This window comes from Electrophorus electricus, chromosome 11, assembly GCF_013358815.1.
Source record: "Electrophorus electricus isolate fEleEle1 chromosome 11, fEleEle1.pri, whole genome shotgun sequence".
Classification (NCBI taxonomy): Eukaryota; Metazoa; Chordata; class Actinopteri; order Gymnotiformes; family Gymnotidae; genus Electrophorus; species Electrophorus electricus.
The window spans coordinates 17,692,227-17,711,695 of record NC_049545.1 but is presented as its reverse complement, the minus strand read 5'-3'; the positions used below and the strand labels follow the sequence as shown (position 1 = coordinate 17,711,695).

Below are 19,469 nucleotides of genomic sequence, written 5' to 3'. Positions count from 1 at the left end.
ATGTCAGTGAGAGGAGGTATCTGGTGGTAAAGTGTGAAGACAATTTGAGCTTTCAGCACTGCACCAGAAAGGGGCAAGAAACTCCACACACCCTGGGGTTGAGACAACCTCTCCAATTGGTCAAGACCAACACACACATGCGCGTGCGCTAAGACACCTTTCCAAAGGGCCAAGAACACCACCACACGGACAGCAACATGCGCAACATTAATGTAAATAATGCCATTATTCTTTATTAACTTTCATCACTGGACCAGTGGTTAGAACCAAATTTCTTCCACTGCTGAAAGTCTTTGGAGAACAATCACTATGGTGTGTGAAAAGAAACAATCAAACGGCTGTACAACACGGATATGAAGTCCATCTCCACGTCCCCATGCACCACTTATGGTGATTTGCAGCACCATTTATTTACAACGGGAGAGGAGTCTCACACACACTACGTGCACACATACATCTCGGTAGTCCCGGTAGCGCTGTGTGGGCCATACATGCTACACATGCAGGTAGAAAGCCCTGCCCCTGTGGACAGAGGCCCTGCCCCTGGGTGCCTCGCCTCTAAGAGCCCTTGCTGAGGCGTGCACGCTGCTGCCGCTCCGGGGACTCCGTCTAGTCCTCCCATGGCCGTGGGCCACGGATGTTCTTCCAGTTGTCGAGGTTCATTTCCTTCAGTTTCTATAACGACAGGAGGGGGGGGGGGGGGGGGGGGGGGGGGGGGGGGGGAGAGACGAACCGCATGTGCAACAACATGATTATTGAAGAAGAGCTTGTGTTAATAAATTACTAATTAACTAATTAATTAATTACTAATTAAACTAATTAATCAAATAAAACGACTAACAACCTAGTAAGCAAGCTCTCCGCTTTTAAAAACTGGCGCTAAAGGGGCTCACGGTCCAAACGTCCTTAAGAGGACAGGCGTTCTGCTTATAACCAAATTTCACGTATCTTATACATCAGAAGTGCTTCTAGATGGAAGTATCCGGTGAGAGTGGGCGATGACACTGAGGTAGATCATAGGTGTAGGCCGTAGTGCTGGCAGACCACAGCACTGCACTGTGTGTCCTGCTTTCATATACATGAACCTGCAGTTCATCTGATTATCCATCCCTTAACGAGCTAGATCAGGTGTGTCAGAGCACTCCACCCATATTACAGCAGGAGAAGCCCTGATCCTTGCAGTGTTGTGGTTCTGCAGGACCCGACTGTAGCTCCCCTGGTCTAGACAGATGGTAAGTCCTCTGGTCCAAACAGACAGTAGTTGCTTTTTGTCTGAACACTGACGCTCCACCAGCACAGGCACAGAGCCTGCTCGGTGATACTTTAGGCTTTGAGCACGAATACAGCAACGGATCAGTCGTGTCAAATTTCATCAAAATAATCGAAGCGCAAACCCCCCACCCCAACACATACACTCACAAACACATGCCTTATGCCTGTTTACCTTCTTCTATATGTTACACCATCTCTCGCTCTCTCATTACCTCATATTCCTCTTCCAGAATGTCAGACTGTTTCTTTGGCTTCAGTTTGGCCTCCAGGGCAGGGTCCATCTAGAACACACACACCATACACATCAAGGGGGGCACAGAGAGAGATGAAATGATTTGATAGTCTCAAAGTATTCCTCATAAAAAATACAGCTCAAAATCGAATAAGGCTAATTCCATAACCCACAGGTGTATTTACATGGACACCCCCAGGCTCTCAAATGTCAATCGTGTACATGGCAACAGGAGTAAAGAACAGATCATCACAGACGACCTGCAGTTTCAGCAGCACAACTCATCCTGAGAGAGACAGACAGAGAGACAGGTGAAAGAATCCCAGAGAGAATTGGGCTGTGTGTGTTCTGAGCAGGGTTCATAAGCTACACTCCTCCAAGTAATGAATTAGCACTATAATATCAGCAGTAGAGCAACTAAGACATGCACACTCACCAGCGCAGTCACCCCCCACACGCAATCAGACCCCACACGCAGCCCCCCCCACACACACACTGTCCTCCCCCACGCACAACCTCACCTAAATGTAGTCGCCCCCACATGCAGCCACCCTGCACACGCTGTCAGATTGCTATCTCTCCCTCTCTCTGAAATACTCTCTGTGGATAATAAACTAGCGTTTTAAGAGGCCAAATTAAAAAGTTGATAAAGTGTAAAAAATTCCAGTTCAACAAAACTCAACAGCAAATGTGCTTTAAAAGGAGAGACGCACAAACACACATTTCCTTATGGATAGAACCTGTGCCATGAGATACTCCTATTTTCAAAAAATATAACGCATTTGTGTGAGTAGACAAAGAGGAGACAAAGGAAATACAGGCTGGTATATAGTTCACCCCACTGCTCACAGCATACACACATGAGCATCCACCAGTGGAAACAAACTCATGCATGCACATCCACACATGCACACATAAAAGCTTTCATGCCAGTCTTTTAGGCTGGGCACTTAAGGCTGATCCAGGATCGGCTGTTGCCTCTCCAAGCCTAAGGAATCAGACTGTCACTCAGCGGACAATAGCACAACTGCGACATCTACTGAGAAAACAATTAATAACAAAGGTGTTACAACATGCCCAAGGGCGCCCCAAGGGGTGACCGGAGGGGGAGCGTGGCAACCCTGCTAAAATAACTGGCCCCCTCACTTTTTACAAACTATAATATAGTGTCCTTAGCTTTGTATTAACTTGAGTACCCTGACATTAAAGTATTCTATAGCTTTTTTTTTTATGTGCCACCTCAAGATTTTCTGCTACACGCCCAAAAATACTTTATGAAGGCACCTCTCAGCATGCCTCAAAGAACACCACGACACTTTACCGTTACACCTCCGTAGTCAATCCAGGCGATAGGAAAGAAAATCAGGGTCGTACATCTAAAGCATAGATATTATGATGGCAACTAGTGCATTATGTGCATAGAACCGACTGTATAATTGTATATGCAGTCCATTATGCTTCTCCCAGGGCATCACTTGCGTCATAGGGCAACAGCACCTACATGCGCTACTCAAATCAGCCACCGGGGGAGACAAACATTCACACTCCAAAACGCCACTTCTAAGTAGAAAGTATGTTTGACAATTTTTTTTCCAAGATAGCAATGGACATAACTAATCGTACACATTTATAAAAGCTGTTTTTGTTTGACATTTGATACACGACTCATAACGAAATCGGCCGAACGCCTGTAACGTACATCACCATGAACTCTAACAATGTGATAGTATTCAGTGAAAAGTGACTACTGGTAACGGCATGCGTGGATGTAGCTACCTTTCTCTGGATTTTCTGAGCGTCGTATCGAATTTGTGTGAATTCTCTCAGTCCAAAAGAGCTTCCCACGATCATCAGCTATAAACAAACATATGGATTCAGCATGGATTCAGTACAGGGTTTAAAGTGACCGCAGCCACCTGTACATGACATTTTATTACTTATTTTTAGAGGCACGAAAATGCTAAACCTCAAACTAAACAACAGCGCTTTCTCCCTCTAGAAAACTGTACATGGTTGTAGCTGCCCCAGTTTCTCAACTCCGTTAAAACGATAACGTGTATAACTTTCTACTAGCTAGGGGAGCTATGCTAGCTAGGTAGCTAACTCTTTCTTAACTTACGAGCATGGGTACTCCATATTTCGCCGTCTTGCTTTTTTGTAGTTTATGTACCTTCGTCCACATTTTGACTCATATACGGAATCTTATAACCACATCCTGCTATGAGTTATGCCGCAATAAAGCTAAAGCGGATAACATTTAGCATGTCACCTACATGGACGCTGTCATATCAACCGCGTACCCACAGTGCACCGCTGTGATAATGTTCAACCTGTGCCTGATTCCGTGTGAAAAGATGATACGGAATTATGTTTCCGTGCACAATGCTTTCATCCTTTAAGGGGAGTTGTCAACAGGCAAAACGGGCCTCGTATTTAAGAAAGCATGTTTTATTAAATTGTAATGTTATTTACATTAACCACAATTAATTTGACATTATATTACATAATACAGCTGTATTATTTCTATTTCGAAACCTGACTCCAAAAATGTTTAAAATTAGAAGATCTTGAGAGGCCTGAGGGAGGGGATGAAAAACATAACGGGATTTAAATCACGGGAGCTGCAATCTTGCAGCCATGAACGTGCAAAAAGCTTTTACACCGCATCTGACAACAGACAACTTCCTGTTCATTCACCTTCTCTACAGTCTCTGCTTCTTCCACAGCTCTGGACATCAGCTCACAGCTTCCTCAGTACCCCCCCCCCCCCCCAACCACACACACACACACTTCTCCCATCACTCCTCCTAACACCTCTAGCACCTCCCACAGACTCAATATTCCCTTACCATCTCACCACAGACTTCCTGCTGCATCTCCTGAGGAGCTATAGATGGGTTAAGCGAGCTCAGGAAGAATAGGCCATGGTGAGCATTGAGCTCAGTGTGATGGAGCTGAGTACTGCGTGTGAATCCCATTGTCTGTGCATTCACCAATTCTACTGTACTGTACTCTACTGTAGGTAAGAGTCCAAGATAATGCTGTAGAAATACAGGGATCAATGCTGATGCCTAGAAGTGCAAAATACATAAGCTCTGTCTCAGACAGCAATCAGAGCAATAAACAATAAGTACTAGAGTTTCGGTTGGTCATTGTAGGAGCAATCAACATCAGTGCAATAAACAATACCCTACAATAAGTACGAGAGTTTCAGTTAATCAACATAGGAGCAGTTTAGTTTGCCAGTCCTTGGGGCCCCCCCCTCTGGCTTGGGGTCCCAAGCAGTTGCCTGCCATGCCTGGCAAGCAGTGCCTCTGGATGTGAGGTAATTCTTACCCACTGTCATCAAACACTATGATGAATCACCTTACATCTGATTTTGTTTTGTAAATAATGTAAATTACACAGTAGGTTTATCATTCATAATGATACTGCTACTGTGATTATTAACTACCTCTTGCCATGTTATTGTCATCTTTTTTGCACTCTCCAAACTTACAGTTGAAGTACTATATATTGTATTGTACTAACTCACATCATTTTACTGAACATCATCATATTATTATTCATTTTATAGCCTATTTTATATATGTTGGTGATGCTTACAGTCCTGTGGACCTTTTATGCTACAATTTCCCTCAGCATGAATAAAGTTCCATCCATCCATCCATCCATCCATCCATCCATCCATCCATCCATCCATCCATCCATCCATCCATCCATCCATCCATCCATCCATCCATCCATCCATCCATCCATCCATCCATCCATCCATCCATCCATCCATCCATCCATCTTTAACTCCAAACAAATCATTAGCAGTGGCGGTGTTATTAATTATCACATACTAGAAGCATGTGAGAATAAGTCACAAAAAGCCAGTTGCCATTTTTCCTTTATTTAATTTTTTCTTATTTTTTAAAAATTTTTTTAACCAGGTGAAGAAAAATACCTTTTTTGTTCTGTATAATAAAATATGTTAACTTTATTTTTCTGAAGAGAAAAAAACAACATATGAAGTAAAAACAGAAATGATTGCTCTTTCTCTCCTTGTGTACAAAAGCCCAGGGGAAGTTTTTCTGTGTTGCAAAAACAAAAACAGACAGAGCAGGAAGTCGGTATATGACACGCAGCAGGGAGACAGGTAAAAAGGAGCATATAAAATTCATTGACCGTCATTGAGCCATGCTGGGAGGAGCTGCTCTAGCCTGCTGATATGAGACCAGCTTTGCTGTTTTGCTTACTGCGGTCAAACTTGCTGGATTGGCATCACCAGCTGGACTCAGGTCAGCCCAGCCAGATCAGTTCAGCTCAGTGACCAGAGCAGGAGGGTGTGTTTGTGTGTTTTTGTGTGTGTATGTATCGTTTCATTTATTGGGGGAGGCAGGTCAACTCCCAGATGAGGAGGTCAGGGTTCAGAGGTCGCTCTCTCCGTACAGGGCTGTGGAGAAGGACATGTAGTCGAGGGCTCCGGGCACGGCGTCGGGTCCCGTGTAGGGGGCCATGCGGGCGATGCAGTACTCTGCCTGGTCTGGAGGAAGTTCACGTCTCAGCTCCTCCGCCAGGATGTAATTCTACACACGAGAAATACATGCTAGGTGAATGTGGTTTAATGTACAAGGTTACTTAAAAGTAAAAAAAAAAAAAAATCAGTTGTTCTTTCAGGATGTACTAATTTTGTTCATCTAATATTAATCCATCATCTGTACCAAATCTATCTGAAATAACCTCCTTTCTGTAGTGTTGTGTCATGCTGTGCTGTGCTGTGTTCTTCATGTCTTGTGACTTGTGCTATGTTTTGCCTTGTTGTGTTGTGTTATGCTGTGCTGTGTTGTGCTGTGCAGTGGTGCTATGTTAAGCTGTGCTGTGTTGTTTTGGGCTGTTCTGTGTTGCGCAGTGCTGTGTCATACCTTGTCCCCAGCAAGCACTTTGAAGGAGGCCATGACCTGGTCGGCTGTGTCTGTATCAGCTGTCTCACGAGACATGAAGTCGATGAAGGCCTGGAATGTCACAACTCCCAGTCTGTTTGGGTCCACGATACTCATAATGCGAGCAAACTCCGCTTCTCCCTAGACAACAGCCCCATGTGTCTTAGACATCACCACAGAGACATTCGCCATGACGACTAAAAAACATAGCACTGCCTAGAATTATTATGACCAGCCTTTCATGAACATTGTTATAATGCACAATCGTCTTCTCAGAACAATAGTCTGACACCTTACATTCTGCAGGAATTAGGCAGAGAAGAGTTGATCATTCGTGGAGTTTAGTTAGCTGGTGTTGTGTTACACTGTAAATCTCATCGTTACCAGACTGACTTTCTGCTTTACCATATTATAACCCATGGAGATCAGGCAGGTGCGGAAATCCTCGCCATCCATCATGCCTGTTCTCTTCTACAGGAGCCCGCAAGGGACAAACATAGGCAGGAGGAAGCAAGAGGAAGGGTGGTGAAGAAAGTCAAGAAGTTGAAATAATCGAGGAGGTGGTTTCAGAGGGAAAGACAGACAGAGACAAAGAAGAGAAAGCCACAGAGCATAGAAAAAGGCGACGTGAGGGAGAAAGAGAGACAGAAAAACAAGGAGAGGGGTAGTTAATGTCAGGGCTCCATGGCAGGTGTGTGTGTGTGTGTGTACCTGAGCATCATTGGCGATATCGAAACCCAGACTGATGAGGCACGCTTTGAATTCCTCAGCGCCCAGAGTGCCTGAGTGGTCCTGAGGTCAGGGGTCAGAGGCCAGGGCATGCAGCACAGACACGGTACACACGGGCGGGCCGAGAGGAGGTGGGGCATGCATTAATGGTTGTGGGGTGGGAGTGGGTGGAGAGGTGGAGGTGGCGATCGGTGATTGGTCCATGCATCGGAGACAGGTGGAAAAAACAAAAGACACAGTGCACAAACATTAGAATGTTCGGTGTGGACACACTGTGCACAGCTGTGCCTGAATGTTTGAAAGGTTTTCTCTATATATGCTTTTCTTCTATATTTGTTTTAAATATATGAGTTTTGCTGCGCAGTGCCGTGAGATGACCCTTTGTTAAAATGTGCTCGGCTGTATACTGTTAAGATGTGCTGTTAGACTTTTCTGTTTATCTTTTATCTTATCACTGTGTCCTATTTGACACTTATGTTACAGCTGTGATCTGTGATTAGCTGTACTACATACTGGGCTTAACTGCACATTGCATTTCAGAGTCCTCATAGCAAGTTATAGCCCTGTGTGTACTGTGCATAATTACTCCTGTATATGCATTTAACTGAGCTGTATCTGTGGTTAACTGCTGCACAGTGTTTATGCTTTATCTGTGGTTATCTGGGCTGTATGTCTGGCTAAATGGGAGGTATCTGCTTTGTTTTATGTTTAACTGTGACAGCTCTATGGATAACTGTGCAGTGCTATGCTTAAACTGTGCTTAAATGGACTGAATTTGTAGCTACCTGGACTATATCAGTGGTTAAGTGGGCTGTATGTGTGTTGATCTGAGCTACTATGTGATTAACCGTCATCTATCTATGTGCTGTACTGTGGTTAGCTGTGCTTGATCTGAGGTTAGTTGTGCTTGTTAACTGGGTTAAGTGCAGTATGACAGTCAGTGGACTAGGCGTGGAGGCGGAGTTAATCAGATCAAACGACACTGCAACAACCCTGATCTTATTAACCACACACTTATGCCGCTCGTTATGCCAGATCAATGCTACACACGTAGGCACACGCGCACACACACAACACTTCTTCATCTTTCCAGTGTGTATATGGATGTTTATAGTCATATATACTCTATCATCCTGCGATCTTGCAAAAAAAAAAAAAAAAAAAAAAAAAAAAAAAAAAAAAAAAGGACTTCCTGTTCACAGTGACTCCAGAATGTGTAAAAAACATACTTTAAACTGTATGCTCTGTAGGGGGCTCAAAGTCTTGTACCACTGATGGAGACCATAATGAGACATTACAGTTCAGCGGTAACTCATTTCAAGTGTAATGCCATAAAGATCAGAATCAACTAAATATATTTAATTCCAAACTTAGTGCATGCTTGTAGTCTTGTAGTAGATTTTCCACTTCAGCCTGACACATTATTGGATAAATGACTTTAGACATGCAGACACACGTATAGTGCAGTCCGCGTCTGTTAGAGGGTCTGGACTCAATCACACTCGCTGTTTCTTGCCTGTGTTTCCACAGCAGCTGATCTTACCCAGCTGGTCCGAGTTCTGCTGCCTGAGATTACAAAACAGCACCGTTTATATTGTTTAACACATACACACGCGCACGCACACACGCGCACGCAGACACACGCACGCACACGCACGCACATACGCACACACACACGCACATACGCACACGCACATACGCACACGCACATACGTACACGCACACGCACATACGCACACGCACATACGCACACGCACATACACACACGCACACACACACACGCACACACACACACACACACGCACACATCGTGTTGTTTGGACTGAGCTGAGTGCAGTGTGTTGGAATGTGCAGTACTGACCCGGTCGAAGTGGTTGAAGGAAGCCCTGAACTCACTCAGCTGCTCCTGGCTGATGCCTTTGGCGTCGCGCGTCAGGATCTGGTTCTCGATCTCGTTGATTGTGCGGGCAATGGTGGTGAGCAACTGCTCCCAGCCCACACGGATATGCTACAAGCCCAGCAGAAAGATATGATAACGTGCATGTTTTATTGTTTTGTTTTTTGTTTTTTTGGTGTGTGTGTGTGTGTGTGTGTTAGATGTGCATGTGTGTACCTCCATGGTGTAGTTGGTGTGTTTGTTGTCAAAAATAAGGGCTTCCTGGATTTGCTGGTGGTCTCCCTCCAGCTGGTCAATCTTTGGTTTGTAGTTCACAATGCTCTTCTCATACTGACGCAGGTGCGTCAGCTGGTCCTCCAGAGTACCATGCATCTCTATGGAGATACGGCCAATCTCCTACACACGCACACACACATGCACACATTACAGGCTGCTTAAGTTTGGCTGTTAGCTTCATTAGTTCGAGCGTTATCGTCATTATGGCTAATGGTGGGGAGAATGATAAGACAGAAAGGTAGAAAGAAAGTAGCTGAAAGATAGAGCTGACATAGAGACAACAAAGGTAAGCTTTCCACAGCTACACTGGTTTCTCACTTCCATCTTTGTCTGGATCCAGGGCCCGATTATGTTGGCCTGGCTGGCGAACTGTCTGCGCAGGCGTTCGTTGTTTTGTTGGCGGGCATGCTCCTCAATCAAAGCCTGGTCTCGCTGAGGCACCAGCTGCCGAACCTACACGTGCAGAGAGGCGGGGAAAGGGGCGTGGCTAGAGGTACAGGACTAAGCAACAATCTGCTACAGGATGGCTAATTCCAAGTGGGTGCCATATTCCTCCACCAACTACTCCGTCTCTTCCTCTATCCACTCCAATACATGCAGAAGCAGCTGAGATTCTGAACTAGACTGGCTGAGACTCTGAACTAGACTGGCTGAGACTCTGAACTTGACTGGCTGAGACTCTGAACTAGACTGGGTGAGACTCTGAACTAGACTGGCTGAGACTCTGAACTTGACTGGCTGAGACTCTGAACTTGACTGGCTGAGACTCTGAACTTGACTGGCTGAGACTCTGAACTGACATGGCTGCATGGCCTGTATATAGTGAAACAGGGTATGGACTTTTTGTAAGCATTCTAAGGGTTCTTGAGTCTTGGTCCTCCCAAAGTTTCTTCCTTAATTCCACCCAGGGAAGTTTTTCCTTGCTACTGTTGCTACTTGCTTGCTACTTAGGGATCTGGACCCAAACATTTGCAAAGCTGCTGTAGGACAACACTTGTTGTAAAAAGCACTATATCATTACATTTGATTATATAAATTATATTTGGTTTAATATCAGACCCTCTTGACTTCCTCCAGTTCATTTTGTACTGTAATCTCCACTCGTCATAGTGACATAAAGCAATTTTATCTAGTGTTGAATTTTTTTTTAAAAAGTCCCATATCTCTCCAGTAGGGGGCAGGCCTGAACAGATACCTTGTCCCACTTGGCGTTGATCTCCTGCGGGTTGATAGTGGTGTAGGGGTTGGTGCCTGCCATGTTGACATGGTACGTCTGCACGATTTTGGCAATTTCATTATGGATGCCCAGAATGGCCTGCCGTTCTTTATCGGCTTCGGGGAGCGTGGCTTTGAACTGCTCATGGGCGGTGCTAAGGCCCTGTCTCACACACACAAACACACACACACACACACACACACACACACACACACACACACACACATACACACACACACATACACACACACACATACACACACATACACACACATACACACACATACACACACATACACATACACACACATACACATACACACACATACACATACATATGAGTGTTAGTCAAGTCAGGTGGCTTTCATCCTCAGGGGAGGGTTAACATTTAGTTCAGTCATCACTCACACACACACTCACAGTTCATTAACAGTGTGCTGCTTATGGACTGACTGGACTGATAGGAACTGATCTTCCAGACTGGAACAATGAACTCATGACCATCTAACTCTGTAGAATATAGGTCACACAGACGCACACACAAACATGCGAATATACATACAAACATGTAGACCCACACACACAAACATACACATACTTCATCGGGAATTGTTTGGTACATATAGGTTGACCGTGATAAAAGATGATTGAATGGATAGATGGCTGGATGGATGGACTGAAGGATGGGCAGACAGATGAAAGGGTAGGTAGATGGGAAGAAAAGACTCTACCTGGATCTCCTCTATGGTGTGGACGATGAAGGTGTCCTGCAGGTCTTCCATGGCTCCCTCCATCCAGTTGTTGAAGGGTGCCGCCCTTTTGGCGAACTCCAGATACAGCTGGTCAATGGTTTCCAGCAGCTTCTCAGTCTTCTGCAAGGAAGGACCACAGGAAGCACATGAACCACTCTCAGTTCTGTCTGTCACACACACACACCCACACACACACGCGCGCATACAACACACAAATCACTCTCAACTCATGCAAACACATACGCTGTATGCAGGAGGTGTATCAGATGGTGTGTGTTACCTGTAAGGCCTCACTGCGTTTCTGGGTCATAGCTCCGAGACTGTCCCACTGATCACAGATCTTCTGACAGCGTGCATTCACACTCGGGGAGTCATAATATTCCAACTCACTACATGAAGAGAGAGAGAGAGAGAGAGAGAGAGAGAGAGAGAGAGGGGTGGGAGGGGCATATAAGTAGAGAGAGGGAACGGGAGAGAATGATGAGGAGTTTCACCATTGCTTACCAACTAATATGTTCAAAATTTGAGTGTATAAAAGTGTATAAAAAAGGTAGCTGAGATGAATCATATAGATCAATTATAAACGGCTATTAAGGAGTGTAACACTACATATACAAGCATGTATACATGGTTTACAGAGAGCCTGTTTTATACAGAGTGAAGTAACTGGGATGTTAAAGAACATTTAGGTCATAAAGTTTAAAAAAATATTTAGAGCATAGAGGTTAAAAGGACTATAAGGCTGGGGTGTATTAACATGTAGCAGGCATTTTGTGTCAGGTTTGAGAGTTGAGGGTATTCAGGCTATGAAATTCGCGAATATTCAAGGCATTAGGATTGAGACTATTCAGGGTGTGAGGTCTGAGAACATCTGGGTGGTAAGGTATGAGAGCATTCAGGGTGTGAGTTTGAGAATACTGAGTGCGACAAGCATGAGAGCGTATTTTGCGACATGACAGACTTGAGCTCCTGAGCAATAGCGGCGATCTGCTCCACGCGGTCCTGGTGGGCGGCCAGGTCACTCTCGAAGGCCTCGTGCTTCTTCAGCAGGGCTTTGATGTCCGACAGCGACGCTACCTCATAGTCCTTCTTCGTCAGCATGCCCTCCTTGCCTGCAGGGGACGACAAAGTGCCACACACCACATCGGCTCTCGGCTCGCTCTGTGCAAAGGACTGACCTGAGTGTAGTGTGTGTGTGTGGTATGACCCTGTGTGTTTGTGTGTGTATGTTCATGTGACCCTGCATGTATATGTGTGTGTGGGTGTGTGTGAGTGTGTCTGCCATACCTTCTGTCCAGGCCTCGTGAATAGCTGCTTTCTGGCGGAATTTCTCAGCAAGGTGGTCGAGTCTTTCCAGACGACGGATTTCATTCAGTAGCCATTCTTCATAGCCCTTCTCTGCTCCCTCCAAGGCCCCCCACGCGTTAGAGATGTCCTACATGTGCGTGCACACACACACACACACACACACACACACACACACACACACACACACACACACACACACACACACACACACACACACACACACACACACACACACACGCAAGTTCCAGATATGCCCAGATGTAATTCAGGATACTTTTATAAAAGCAGTAAAAGAAGTCACTTTGTTTATAACTGAGGCATGAAAAGCAGACATGTAGTGTATAGAACACGCACTCAGATTACACTGAGCATGTGGGAATGTGCTCTGAAATGAGTCAGTGGATCGCTAAAGCATGTCAGAGCCCCAAACACTGCAGGCGCTCTCTGGACACAGTTCCTATCGGCAGCTGTATACACGATAGCCGAGCAGTAGTGTAGGACATTCAGGGGGAAGAACAGGAAGATTCAAATTTGGGACTCTAAATGATAAAACATTTCATTGATGTTACTGTGGCTGGAAGAGTGTATATGCTTGAGTGTGTGTGTGTGTGTGTGTGTGTGTATGTGTGTGTGTGTGTGTATGTGTGTGTGTGTGTATGTGTGTGTGTATGTGTGTGTGTGTGTGAGTGTGTGTGTGAGTGAGTATGCGTGTGAGTGTGCGTGTGAGTGTGCGTGTGTGAGTGTGTGTGAGTGTGTGCGTGAGTGTGAGTGTGTGTGTGTGTGTGTATGTGTGTATGTGTGTGTGAGTGTGTATGTGAGTGAGTATGTGTGTGAGTGTGCGTGTGAGCGTGTGAGTGTGCGTGTGAGCGTGTGAGTGTGCGTGTGAGCGTGCGTGTGAGTGTGAGCGTGCGTGTGAGCGTGTGAGTGTGCGTGTGTGTGTGTGTGAGTGCGTGTGCGTGCGTGAGTGTGAGTGTGTGTGTGTGTATGCAGCCCTATGATTATGCGTATACAGGTCCTCACCGACACCATGCGTCCCTCGGAGGGCATGAAGGCGGGCCTGTTGCTGAGCCTCAGTTTGGTCTGCAGCGTGTTGAAGTTGATCTCCAGTTGGCACTTCTCCTGCACCTTGGGTGGCTTGTGCTGCCGGCGGTAGCCGCGGAAGTCCTCCAGCTTCTGCTGCATGGCGTGCATGGTGCTCTCGGGCACACGGTTCTCCAGCCAGGGGATGGTCCTCCTGATCCATTCCAGCAGCTGGGTGGTGGAGTGTCGGTGGAGAGGTGGTGTCCAGGAGAAACAGGAAAGAAGGGATGAGGTTCAGGGGGGAATCCAGATGAGGGTTAGGGTTAGAGAGGAGACCAGGATTTGATAAGGAGAGAAAATGGAAGAATACATTAGTGTGCTATCCAGTACCTTCGAGCTTTTCTGATGATCTAATTCATCTTTATGAACATTTCTTTATTAAAAGATCTTGGCTAACTGTTGCTGTACTGTGTGAGTTGGGACAGGGGTGTGAAAGGGAGGAAGATGAGGGCAGAGAGAGAGAGAGAGAGAGAGAGAGAGAGAGAGAGAGAGAGAGAGAGAGAGAGAGAGAGAGAGAGAGAGAGAGAGAGAGAGAGGAGGGTGCTCACATCACTGGCCAGCCTCTCATAGTCCTCCATCAGCTGTTCATTCTCTTGATTGACAGCCAGCACTTTGCAGATCCGGTTGGCTGCCGTCTCCGCCTGAAGGGAGTGAGAACACATGGTGAATCCCGGCACCCGCCACTGTCTCGACGCCACGGTGACATGGTCGGGAAAGACTACGGAGGATTCTCTGCGGTTTTTCATGTCTGTTAGTGTAACCCTGTAACCTCACTTTTCATCAGTGTGTGAGTATATGCGTGTGCAAGTTTTCTAAGTAAAGTACAACACACACAGTGTTTAATTTTGTGGTCGCCAGCTAATCTAACTTCCTCGGCTGGTTTCACAGTCTGCTCAAGTGTATTCTGGAAAAGAGCTCTGGAGAGGTGTTCTGGAAAAACACTGTGTTGCTGGGTGTGGAGAGCGTGGCGCCCAGTCTAACAGTCGCAGACGAGGAACAGAGAGAGCAACAGCAGGAAGTTCAGGCTTAGCTCAAGCTTGGCTCAGTACCAGCATGCACAAGCGAGATATGATCTTTGACCCCTTGACCTCAGTCAAGGGGCCACAGGTACTATTCAAAGTAGCCACAGGTACTATTTGAACTCAGTGCTCTGGGCATCAAGGGGGTTTTGAAACTGTTTAGTGTGGCTTGCTCAATGAAAACCACAGATGTGGAGGGTTAGAGCCTAAGCCTTTACTAAGTGGTAAGGGCTGTGTGTGTGTGTGTGTGTGTGTGTGTGTGTGTGTGTGTGTGTGTGTGTGTGCGTGTGTGTGTGCGTGTGCGTGTGAGTGTGAGTGTGAGTGTGTGTGTGCTTGCCCTAAGCTCAGCGACACACTATCAGGTCCTTATAAGGGCAGACAGGAGCTAGCAGCTTCCATGAACACACTCTGAGCATGCTGGGAATGTTTATCAGAGGCATGACTCATCAGTTGTCTCACACACACACATACATACACATACACACACACACACACACACACACACACACACACACACACCCTAAGGGAAGCCAGATAGATCTGATGAGTAAGCACATCACTGGCACTATGGCAGTGCCTTCTCAGAGCCACTGAGAATGAATGCTGCTCAGGACCCTAAAGCCCCACCCCTAAAGCCCAACCCCTAAAGCCCCACCCTGGCTTCACATTCCCCACATGACCCCAAAACAGGCACCTAAATGAACTGAAATGTCATTGCCAAAGAAGGACTGAATACTCGCCTTCGATTGGGCCAAGGTCAGCGACTCTGACTGAATTGGGATGTGTGTAAAATGTGTAAAGACATCTCTTCAATGAAGCTAGAGTTGTGTCAGCTAAACTGGAATCTCATTCAAAATGTAAAGGAATGAGAAAAAAGAAGAGAGAGAGAGAGAGAGAGAGAGAGAGAGAGAGAGAGAGAGAGAGAGAGAGAGAGAGGACATGCACCTCGGGTATGTTCCTGTATTGTGTGTTGAGGTAGCCCCTCCCACCACAGCGCCCTCTCTCGGTCTGACAGCTGCGTGCCACAGTTGCCTGCCTCGTAAACCTGCCTCGTAAACCTGCCTCGTGTGTGCCAAACCTCCAGATTCCCTTCACCATAGGACTCCTATTACCACATTATGCAAAGACGCTCACTGTAGACATCACACGCTGACTGGCAGTCTCTCTTGCACGCACACACAATCTATAGCACTTTGTTTCTGCACATGCATGCATGCACGCGATACACACACAGAATTCACACACACATGCACACACGCAACCAGACCAGAGGGTGGATTATGTGGAGAGCAGATTTCGAGTGGGCTGTCTGTGTCGTTCTGTCAGCTGTGTCGCCAGCCGGCACGACCCTTCAGAGGGCTCCTGCACTCTCTGCACCCGTAATGGATCTGCCCAGGGTTCAGGAGCTGCCTTTTAGGATTTACAGCTCAGGGTTCAGGAGCTGCCTTTTAGGATTTACAGCTCAGGGTTCAGGAGCTGCCTTTTAGGATTTACAGCTCAGGGTTCAGAATCTGCCTGTTAGGATTTACAGCTCAGTGTTCAGAATCTGCCTGTTAGGAATTACATCTTAGATTTCAAGAGCAGCCTGTTAGGAATCAGAGCTCAGGGTTCAGGAGGAATCAAAGCCCCTCGTCCTGTGTTTGAGTTTACATCCCTGAGACCACCTTCCCAACAATCAGATTTAAGAGCTTCTAATCTCTCCCGCTCTCTACCGTCTGACTGGCTGAGCACATACTGGCAACGCTCTTGGGATCTGGCTGCCCTATTCTGATTGGCTGAGGTAGGTTGGGCCATGTCTCACCTTCTGTTTTCCCGAGAAGGCGTGGTAGTAGCATGACACATAGGTCATGATGGCCTTCTCATCGGGACGAAGAGTGCTAACAATGTCTGCTCAAGGGAAGGCAAACGTAGCAGAGATGAGGGTGGAAGAGGGAGGGAGGGAGAGAGAGAGAGAGAGAGAGAGAGAGAAATGCTTAGAGGAAATGACTGCAGAGATACAGAGGAAAACAAGTGTACAGTCACTAAGGAAAGAAACTGGGCATGAGAATGTTCCAGTGCTGACCACAGAGGCCGTGTACGGTTAACCCTGCAGGGCACGCGGACGGACAGGTGGAATCAAAAACCTTGACATCACTCTGGCTCGCTCTTACTGGCCAGAGATACCACTCAGAACTTCAGAGACGCTTTTTTGAGAGCAAAGGAGAGAAGAGGAGAGGAATGACATGCCATACTAAGATAAGACTCCTGGGTAATTAGTCCTGTTCAGAGTCAGCAAGTGCTTCCTCTTGTATGGCTGAAAGCACAGCCTGTCCCTGTGGATGATGACTCTTAAACACACACACACAGGCACACACACGGACACACACAAACACGCACGCACGCACGCACGCACACACACACACGCACACACACACACACACACACACACACACACACACACACACACACAGGCACAAACACACACACACACAGTGTACAGAGAGTGCTATCTGAAGAAATGCTGCAGCTGTTTGTTAGATTTCTAGCGGTTGCATTTTGCTGATGCGGGAGACAGACTCATGCCCATCAACGCAAGAAACTCATTTTCCCATGAGGCAGCAGGCTGAGTGACCCATGCAGCAGTGGGAGAAGTGTGAGCCCCATAGGATAGGCGAAACACTGCAGAGAGAAAAAGAGATCTTGAACAGTCACAGCGTCGACGCCAACCAGTAACCATGGTAACTAGCACAACCATAGTAACCAGAAACCATGGTGAAAAAGGTCTGGAAAGGGCAGAGCTTGGAGGAGGAGTGTCTGAGTGTATGGGCAGGGGTGTCAGAAGCTGAGTGTTGCGTCCTGGGATACCTTCTGTGCCCCAGAGAAGGCATGGTAGAAGCTAGAAACGTAGGTCATGATGGCCTTCTCATCCGGACGGGCTGTACCAACGATGTCTGTGGAGACGGGGGTAGGAGGGGCAGACAGCATTACAGAATGAATTTCAACTTTCAGTAAGCCCAGAATTATCAGAGAGAGGGAGAGAGAGAAACTTCTGTAGTGCTCTTGCTGAGCTGAAGACACCCTGCTGAGACGAAGCATTCATTTAAAATGCGCATTAAACACAAACAGCCATTCCATCTGAGCCCGAGCCTTCTGGACAGAGTGAGTCTAAGGGACCCTAGAGGACAGATGCGTCCTCTCGGAATGAAGAGTGAGAGTGATCTTCCTCATAACAGCCTGAACGCATCTGACAAAGAGGTGCTGAAAGGAGCTCTCACCTCGCGCTGGGGGCGAGTGTGTTACCAGAGCAGCCTCAGCCTTACGTCAGAGTGTACATCAGAGTGTTTGAGAAGAACCACGCGACTGGTCACAAACCCAGTTATGCAGATGTTTGCACTCACAGGTGCACGTATTTTCACACACACACACACACACACACACACACACACACACACACACACACACACACACACACACACACACACACACACACACACGTCTGCATACTAAAGTGACTCAGGGAGCTCTATAAAACAGCAATGAGCTAACCTAGTTTCAAAGAGAAGCTAAAAAGAAGTATGCTGGGAGATTGATATGGGGGGAAGAAAACCGAGAAAGAACAGATGGAGTTCTTCATCTGCAGTGTGATCACTTCCTTGGTGCAGTGGGAGTGGCTGTGATCCTCTGGGAACATTCTGAATGGAGTTTCTGCTTGTCTCTCCAGACTGTCCCCTGACTGCTATCTCCAGACTGGTCTTACCCTCTGCATCCAGCATCTTAGGGATGTCCAGGTATTTCTCCGCCACATCAAAAGCTGTGTTCAAGTTGGTCATGGGGTCATCCTGTGATGGGGCAGGTTAAAAACAGACGCTGTTAGTATAGTCGCTCTAAAATAGCCTGGTGTACAGGGGCATGACCTCTGACCTTTGTGACCTAATACCAGCTAACCATGAGCTGCCCAGTGCAAGCGGCTGCGCCAGGGTCATGTCACACATACCGTGTCACATTAAATGCTTGCAAATAGCCAGACATTGCTATCACGGTTGCTGTTGCAGGTATCTGAGTGTTTTTTCACCTTGCGCAATTTGCCATAGTCAATGAGTTCTGGGCGATGTCTGTGAATGAGGGCGCAGAATCCCAAACCATCCTTCCAGCTGAGAGAGAGTGAGACAGAGAGAGAGAGAGAGAGAGAGAGAGAGAGAGAGAGAGAGAGAGAAAGAGAGAGAGAGAGAGAGAGAGGAATTTTAACATTGTTTCCAACAGGTCATGACATCATCACCAGTTATTCTTCCTGCCTCTCTTGCACACATTCCAAGCACAGACAGAGATCACCATGACAACACACACACACACACACACCTTATCTAGATTTTATTTGCAGAGGTGGGGAAGACAGAGGTAAAATTAAAATGAAATAATATAAAATAATGAAATAATAATAATGAAAAGAAATGGACAGATGGAGGCTGATGGAGAAAGGAAGAGAGAGAGAGAAAAACATGACAGCAAGAGAGCATCTCTCTCACCCAGTACCCCCTCTCTCTCTCTCTCTCTCTCTCTCTCTCTCACTCTCTCTATCTCTCTCCCTGTCTGTCTCACTCTCTCTCTCTATCCATCTGTCTCTCTCTCTCTCTCTCTCACTCTCTCTATCTCTCTCCCTCCCTCTCTATCCATCTCTCTGTCTCTCTCTCTATCTCGCTCTCTCTGTCCTGCAACATATCAAAGGCTGACCTCTCTACCTGTTTTTTTCTCAATCTCTCTCATCCTGTCCCTCTCTTTCATTT

At 46.6% G+C, this 19,469-nt stretch overlaps 2 protein-coding genes across 9 annotated transcripts in view; both read right to left on the bottom strand.

Moving 5' to 3' along the window:
* Positions 1-202: 202 nt before the first annotated feature.
* On the bottom strand, positions 203-3,825 carry LOC113574733 (cytochrome c oxidase assembly protein COX16 homolog, mitochondrial). Its single transcript, XM_027005857.2, has 4 exons — positions 3,624-3,825; positions 3,281-3,358; positions 1,485-1,553; positions 203-675 (listed from the first exon to the last, which is right to left on the bottom strand). Exons 1-4 carry the CDS (start codon positions 3,684-3,686, stop codon positions 610-612), a joined length of 276 nt encoding a protein of 91 aa, XP_026861658.1. The 5' UTR covers positions 3,687-3,825; the 3' UTR covers positions 203-609.
* A 1,561-nt stretch (positions 3,826-5,386) lies between these two features.
* actn1 (actinin, alpha 1) overlaps positions 5,387-19,469 on the bottom strand; it is a 27,147-nt gene continuing 13,064 nt past the window's right edge. Inside the window, exons 6-22 of one of the 8 annotated variants that reach the window (XM_027005767.2) lie at positions 18,761-18,839; positions 18,446-18,527; positions 16,511-16,596; positions 14,239-14,331; positions 13,631-13,861; positions 12,590-12,737; positions 12,264-12,414; positions 11,583-11,691; positions 11,282-11,422; positions 10,530-10,712; positions 9,653-9,787; positions 9,275-9,454; positions 9,023-9,169; positions 7,144-7,224; positions 6,838-6,903; positions 6,415-6,573; positions 5,387-6,078 (exon numbers count right to left, since the gene is read on the bottom strand). In XM_027005767.2, coding sequence (XP_026861568.2) covers positions 5,920-6,078; positions 6,415-6,573; positions 6,838-6,903; positions 7,144-7,224; positions 9,023-9,169; positions 9,275-9,454; positions 9,653-9,787; positions 10,530-10,712; positions 11,282-11,422; positions 11,583-11,691; positions 12,264-12,414; positions 12,590-12,737; positions 13,631-13,861; positions 14,239-14,331; positions 16,511-16,596; positions 18,446-18,527; positions 18,761-18,839 — 2,230 coding nt within the window. In that variant the 3' untranslated portion in view covers positions 5,387-5,919. Of the gene's footprint in view, positions 6,079-6,414; positions 6,574-6,837; positions 6,904-7,143; positions 7,225-8,292; positions 8,728-9,022; positions 9,170-9,274; positions 9,455-9,652; positions 9,788-10,529; positions 10,713-11,281; positions 11,423-11,582; positions 11,692-12,263; positions 12,415-12,589; positions 12,738-13,630; positions 13,862-14,238; positions 14,332-16,510; positions 16,597-17,553; positions 17,640-18,445; positions 18,528-18,760; positions 18,840-19,469 lie in introns of those variants that run through there. The other 7 variants (XM_027005766.2, XM_027005769.2, XM_027005771.2 and 4 more) reach the window with 7 other exon arrangements.